Genomic DNA, 7,500 nt, shown 5'->3' on the forward strand with positions numbered 1-7,500 from the left:
TGAAGGGGAAAACAATTACCAAAGAGTTCATTAAGATCAAGTTGAATTTATTTTACTTATCCTGTTCAGATTCCCGGTAATTAATTCTCTTAAATTATGTCTATATAATATTATCTTCGTTCCAATACAAAGGTGAATGTCAAATAACATGGTTGTGTTGCGGATGATTTTATACCCATCTGTAAAGCGCTTTTAGTATATTTGGAGGATATTGCTGGATATATATAAATAAGCCGATTTTTTTGTTGTTGTTTTGTTTTTGGGTTTAATATAAACGAGAACGCGGAAATGTCATTGACATTTTTCTAAGTCAAAAGTCGAAGAAGCCATTCCCATCAATGATTTTTCCAAAGTAACTCAAAGCTCTAGTAACCCCATTTGCCTGTACTCTGATGATGCAAAACTATTACATAATACATGGTTTATCTAAACTACTTCTCCTTGGAGTTAATTCTATTACCAGTCTTTCATTCTCCTGTCGCTTCCTTCCTCATCAATTGTTAAGCGCAACACAAATTATAATAACAAGAAGAAGAGCGCGAGAATACTTGGACATCGTCCAACGGTGTTCTCCACAGATGTCTGACGCATGTTCCGGGGCAAAAAAATCGATAATCTTCTCTTGATAAGGCGTCAAATGGTTATCGTTCGAGCCGAACCAGCACTTTCGTGGCATGTAGACAAACGTTATTTGGTCAAAATACAGGGTGTTGAAAAACGGTGGAAAACGCCTTTGAAAAACATTATCGGATCTGTGACTAGTGATTCTTCTTCTTCTTCTTCTTCTTCTTCTTCTTCTTCTTCTTCTTCTTCTTCTTCTTCTTCTTCTTCTTCTTCTTCTTCTTCTTCTTCTTCTTTCTTCTTCTTCTTCTTCTTCTTCTTCTTCTTTCTTCTTCTTTCTTCTTCTTCTTCTTCTTCTTCTTCTTCTTCTTCTTCTTCTTCTTCTTCTTTTTCTTCTTCTTCTTCTTCTTCGTCGTCGTCGTCGTCGTTTTCTACTTCTTATTCTTCTTCTTCTTCTTCTTCTTCTTCTTCTTCTTCTTCTTCTTCTTCTTCTTCTTCTTCTTCTTCTTCTTCTTCTTCGTCGTTGTCGTTTTCTTCTTCTTCTTCTTCCTTCTTCTTCTTCTTCTTCTCTTCTTCTTCTTCTTTTCTTCTTCTTCTTCTTCGTCGTTGTCGTTTTTCTTCTTCTTCTTCTTCTTCTTCTTCTTCTTCTTCTTCTTCTTCTTCTTCTTTTTCTTCTTCTTTTCTTCTTCTTCTTCTTCTTCTTCTTCTTCTTCTTCTTCTTCTTCTCTTCTCGTTTTCTTCTTCTTCTTCTTCTTCTTCTTCTTCTTCTTCTTCTTTCTTCTTCTTCTTCTTCTTCTTCTTCTTCTTCTTCTTCTTCTTCTTCTTCTCATCTCTTCTTCTTCTTCTTCTTCTTCTCTTCTTCTTCTTCTTCTTCTTCTTTCTTCTTCTTCTTCTTCTTCCTCTTCTTCTTCTTCTTCTTCTTCTTCTTCTTCTTCTTCTTCTTCTTCTTCTTCTTCTTCTTCTTCTTCTTCTTCTTCTTCTTCTTCTTCTTTTTCTTCTTCTTCTTCTTCGTCGTCGTCGTCGTTTTCTTCTTCTTCTTCTTCTTCTTGTTGTTGTTGTTGTTGTTCTTCTTCTTCTTCCTTCTCTTCTTTCTCTTCTTCTCTTCTTCTTCTTCTTCTTCTTCTTCTTCTTCTTCTTTCTTCTTCTTCTTCTCTTCTTCTCTTCTTCTCTTCTTCTTCTTCTTCTTCTTCTTCTTTTCTTCTTCTTCTTCTTTTTCTTCTTCTCTCTTCTTCTCTTCTTCTTCTTTCTTCTCTTTTCTTTTCTTCTTCTTCTTCTTCTTCTTTTCTTCTTCTTCTTCTCTTTCTTCTTTTCTTCTTCTTCTCTTTTCTTCTTCTTTTCTTCTTCTTCTTCTTCTCTTCTTCTTCTTCTTCTTCTTCTTCTTCTTCTTCTTCTTTTCTTCTTCTTCTTCTTCTTTCTTCTTCTTCTTCTTCTTCTTCTTCTTCTTCTCTTCTTCTCTTCTTCTTCTTCTTCCTTCTTCTTCTTCTCTTCTTCTTCTTCTTTCTTCTTCTTTCTTCTTCTTCTTCTTCTTCTTCTTTCTTCTTTTCTTCTTTCTTTTCTTCTTCTTCTTCTTCTTCTTCTCTTCTTCTTCTTCTTCTTCTTCTTCTTCTTCTTCTTCTTCTTCTTCTTCTTCTTCTTCTTCTTCTTCCTTCTTCTTCTTCTTCTCTTCTTCTTCTTCTTTCTTCTTCTTCTTCTTCTTCTTCTTCTTCTCTTCTTCTTCTTCTTCTTCTTCTTCTTCTTCTTCTTCTTCTTCTTTCTTCTTCTTCTTCTCTTCTTCTTCTTCTTCTTCTTCTCTTTCTTCTTCTTCTTCTTCTTCTTCTCTCTTCTTCTTTCTTCTTCTTCTTCTTCTTCTTCTTTCTTCTTCTTCTTCTTCTTCTTCTTCTTCTTCTTCTTCTTCTTCTTCTTCTTCTTCTTCTTCTTCTCTTCTTCTTCTTTCTTTCTTCTTTCTTCTTCTCTTCTTCTTCTTCTTCTCTCTTTCTTCTTCTTCTTCTTCTTCTTCTTCTTCTTCTTCTTCTTCTTCTTCTTCTTCTTCTTCTTCTTCTTCTTTTCTTCTTCTCTTCTTCTTCTTTCTTCCTTCCTTCTTCTTCTTCTTCTTCTTCTTCTTCTTCTTCTTCTTCTTCTTCTTCTTCATAATCATCTTCTTCCATAATTCGTGGTAATTGGTCTTTAGTGATTAAGTTTTAAGGGAAGTGCTATTAATACACTTAACAACCGACTAGTTGCCGTGTCTTAATTTCGCAAAAGGATATATTCTTACCTTCCGGTGCTAAAAGATATGTCGTATGTGGCAATGTGTGCGATGTGTGCCTTACTCAAGAACCTATTTAAGAGCATTGTAATTCGTCCCTTAATTGAATACGCCCTCCATTGATTGATGCTGGTACACCACGAGCCTCCGCTCCTGAAGAAAGTACTTTTCGATAGATTTGCGTCATATCCCAAAAAAAAAAAAAAAAGGATCAAGCAATTAAGACTGAATATCTAGATATATAACGCCTCAACTAACATGAGACTTATGACTCTCAATTACCCGGCCACCGAACATAATTTAAACAATGACCACCAACGTATTTTGCACTGATAAGAAACGCGATAGGTTGATGGCATTTCTATGTAGTGGTTGTTTGGTCCACGGTCGACCGCCGACGTCCGCATTGACCACCACGGGGTCTTAATGTCAGTTTCTTGTCCCCCCGACAAAATCAATATTCTACTCATCATTAGGACACACCATGATAACATTATTATCATTATCACAAGCCTTTTTTAGACTTCTTTCGACAAGCAGCGACAACAGAGGTCGTCCTGAATAAATTAGCTTTAGGGTGTTATAACAGTGTGTCGAAAAGGGAAGACCTCCGTCTGGAGTAGTATATTATTAGGACTATTTTGGTAGGCGTGATTTTGAGTGATAATGAAAAGATTGAGACAATTTGGACATTGTTATTGTTGTTGTTGTTGTTGTTGTTGTTGAGTTGTTGTTGCTGACTTTAGTTTCCGACAGACGTAATTTTGGAATGGAAAATCAAAGAAATCGGAGTTATTATTAGGTAGAGAGGCACTGAATGAATCAAGTATGCTTATTTTTAAACGTTTGCTATTTTAGTAGGTATTATTAGAAGCAAGAAAGGTGTCTGGTTAGAATTGTGTTGTTTGATTGTTTTTGTCCGTACGTCTGAGTGTGTATATGGGTGTGTGTGTTTGTGTGTGTGTATGTTTGTGTGTTTAAGCCAATGTAATTTAAGTGTTTAGAGTTTAATGTTTCGGTGTTACAACGCTATTATATAGATGTTCAGCGTATTCTTGTTATCATTATTATTATTATTAATTATTATTATTATTATTATTATTATTATTATTATTATTATTATTATTATTATTATTATTATTATTATTATTATTATTATTATTATTATTATTATTATTATTATTATTATTATTATTATTAACATTATTATTATCAACATCATCATCATCATTACCATTATCTTTACAATTCATTAGGAAATCTTACCGGAAGTTGAGACCCCCAACATTTGGGGGCGTGTCTTCCTTATCAGCAGCCTCGCCTTGGAGATCGCCGGACGAGAATCGGCGCCGGAGATAGTTCATCCCCGACCCGAAACCGTCCTTGAAGCTGGAGAAGGAAATTTTGACGTTTGGAAGAAGACCTGGGTGACACTTGGACGAGAACCTGTCGATGAAGGTTTGGACTAGGTTGGCGCGTGCTGCGTTGACGTCACCAGGAACTGTTGGGAGAATGGTGGCCGATTCTCTCTACGTCGAAGGATTATAGATGATGATGATGATGTTGATGATGATTTTGATGGTGAAAGGAGTTGGGGATGAGGTAGACGCTGGTTGCTTTTGGAATCCGTGATGAAGAGATAGAGTACTGGAAACGTCAAAGTTCAAAATACTTTTGAATTGGTGTTAGGAATAGTTGAGAAGTTTTAGGAACTCTTCAAAATAATAGATATGTTAATGGATTTAGTAGCTATTTTTGATCTTCGCTTCTCTTTTTTTCCCAACTGTTATTAGTTATTCGCACGACAATCACTTAAGCATTCGTTGTAATCTTAAAGCCAGGCACTCAGTGTATTGAGATATTATGCCTACATCGTAAAATAGTCCGTAAATGGAGATTGTATATCTCTTATGCTTCAATATGTGGCCTTAGCCAGAAATATCAAAAGTTCCAAACTCCAAGAAATTGATTTAAATGAATTAAATGACGTCACTTTCAAATTGTTGATGACGTAACTCTATTTATAGTGCGGTCTCAATTCATTCAAACATGGCGGCTTGTCTGAAAAAGAAAGAAAAACACAATTTATAAATCAGGAAAACAGTTTTTGATCGTTCTATAAACAGTGATCTTTTATATTATAGTGGACTATCCATTATAAGAGGTTTCGAGCCTATAGGATTACTGAAAATCATGTTAGACAAGAAATACAGTCTGTGCAGCGCTTTATGATTAGTTGTTTTCGACCGAAACAAAGGTGTTACCAGTTAGGTACTTATTTATTTTACTAAAATATGGTTAGACCTGTGAGTAAAGAACCTATTTTCCAATGATCATACTTAGACAGTCATTACTGAAATTCGAACCTTTGACCTACAGGTTAATAAATAAATAAAATTCCCTTCATTCATCCCATAGGGGAAATGTATCTCAAGGGTCTGTTCAAACAGAAGACTAGAATGACCCAGTGCAACGCCGCAAATTGAGCTAGGTCGAGGTGACTTGCTCAAGGTCACACAGAGCAACGACGGGTGATCAAATTCGGTACCTTTCGGGTACGAAGCAAAGACCGTACCGCTGAGCCACGCTGAGTGAAAACAGCGATATATCTTCAGCTTCATAAATCTCGATTTGATTGGTGTGAACCCCACTTAACACCTCCCCCCCCTTTTTTTTTAAAAAAAGCCCTTTAGCTTTTATATAACGCATTATCCACTGAATGTGCTCAAAGCACTTTACAAGTGGTCCTTGGTCAACAGCAACATTTAACATGTAGGATGGGACATGACGCCTGTTAGGCGATATTACAATTTTCGGACAAAGACAAAGCTGTTAACGGCCAGGTACTCATTTTACACCTGAGTACGGTTGAGAATGTGAATAAAGAGTCTTTTCCAAGGACTCAACTATGCGCCGAGCGCGAGGCTCGAACCCAGGACCTTCCAATCCGAAAGCGAGTGTCATACCACAAGACCAGATAGCCGCACAAAAAAAGCCCTTTAGGATTTATATAACGCACTGAATGTGCTTAAAACACTCTACAAAGGGTTCCAAGTAACAAGTGACACTGAACAGGACGCATGTAAGGTGAAATTACAATTTCTTTTTGACAGAAACAACGCCTTTATCGCTACGTGACCCATTTACACTTGGAAACAGTGAGAGAATATTATGACTAAAAAGCCTTTTCAATAACTCAATTTAACGCTTCCATTGAGAGACTCAAAATAAAAGGGTACCACGATCACAAGTAGACCACAATAGAATAAAACAGAACATTGGTGCAAATGGGGAAATAACACGATGGCAGAATGACGTCCACGAAGGCAGAATGGCGTCATATTCAACTTTCGCCCTTACAGATTAAGAATGTATCACACACGAAGAAATCAGGAAGCGGCTATGTGGTCATGTGGTATGACACTCGCTTTCGAATCGTAAGGTCCTGGGTTCGAGCCTCGCCCGGCGCATAGTTGAGTCTTTGGAAAAGGCCATTTACTCACATACTCTCACCATTCTCATGTGTAAAATGAGTACCTGGCCGTTGACAGCGTTGTCTCTGTCGGAAAAAAAGTATAATATCGTCTAACAGGCGTCATGTCCCATCCTACATGTTAAGTGTTGCTGTTGGTCAGGGACACCTTGTAAAACGCTTTGAGCATTTTTAGTGGATATTGTGCTATATTAAAAAAGCTCAATCCAGGTACCTACTCATTTACACCTAGATATATATGTTGAGCAAAGAACGGTGTTGGAAGTTTTGAAGTGCCTCATCCAAGGATACAATTCAGAGCCAACTGTTTTCATATATCATATCACCCGCCCTGTCGATTACTTCCCTCATCATTGACTGGTTGAAATGAAATGGATACCGGTTCTGCTCGAATGTTTACCAGAAAGCAAACAGAACAGAACAATTTTAGGCGCTTTAATTCATTGTTAATTGTTTTCCTTCGAACGGGGTGCAATCTATTTATTTTTAAACAAAATTGTTTACCCCATTTAAACGTTTGTCTTAATGAGTGGGTGCGTGTGTCTGTCTCTGAATGTGTGTCTTGGATTTTGCATTCAATTATTGAGGGGCAAATGCTATTGGACTCATTAACATGAATAATGGATCGATATGTGAGAACGGTATCGATTTATATCGAAGTTACTGTGTCCGCCCGGAATATCGATTTTATATAGGATAAAAAAAACAAAAAAAAAAACAACAGGAAATAAATGTTCTGCAACAGGACAATATTAATTGCTTTATCGATGGTAATGAATATGGAGGCAACTAGGAGAAAAATTGTCATTAAAAAGATATTATAAGCGGTCATTTGTTGCGTGAACCAAATTTTCAGATCGGTATCGCGTGGAAGGGGGCCTGATAACGAAAAGTGGGTTGGCGCCTAGAGCTGTCTGTATGTTATTATGGAATAGGCGAGGTATAAATGATGTACTTTATTATTATTATTATTATTATTATTATTATTATTATTATTATTATTATTATTATTATTATTATTATTGTTATTATTATTGTTATTATTATTATTTTTACTATTATTATTACCATTATTACTATCAATTGATTGCTTAAGTTAAAACAATCAAATTATCATTCTTATAGACTATAAAGACTATAAAGACTAATCATCCCTGAAGATGTATAAACAATTTTATTTCCTTTCACTTTATATTTTATC

At 35.9% G+C, this 7,500-nt stretch overlaps 1 protein-coding gene across 4 annotated transcripts in view; it reads right to left on the reverse strand.

Moving 5' to 3' along the window:
• LOC144975331 (synapsin-like) overlaps window positions 1–7,500 on the reverse strand; it is a 135,371-nt gene that overhangs the window by 98,527 nt on the left and 29,344 nt on the right. For all 4 annotated transcript variants that reach the window (XM_078919314.1, XM_078919316.1, XM_078919313.1 and 1 more), the window contains exon 2: window positions 4,073–4,867. In XM_078919314.1, the coding sequence (XP_078775440.1) occupies window positions 4,073–4,170 (98 nt within the window). In that variant the 5' untranslated portion in view covers window positions 4,171–4,867. The remainder of the gene's footprint in view (window positions 1–4,072; window positions 4,868–7,500) is intronic.

This window comes from Berghia stephanieae, chromosome 6 (assembly GCF_034508935.2).
Source record: "Berghia stephanieae isolate SIO BIC M18660-M18661 chromosome 6, UCSD_Bste_1.3, whole genome shotgun sequence".
NCBI lineage: Eukaryota > Metazoa > Mollusca > Gastropoda > Nudibranchia > Aeolidiidae > Berghia > Berghia stephanieae.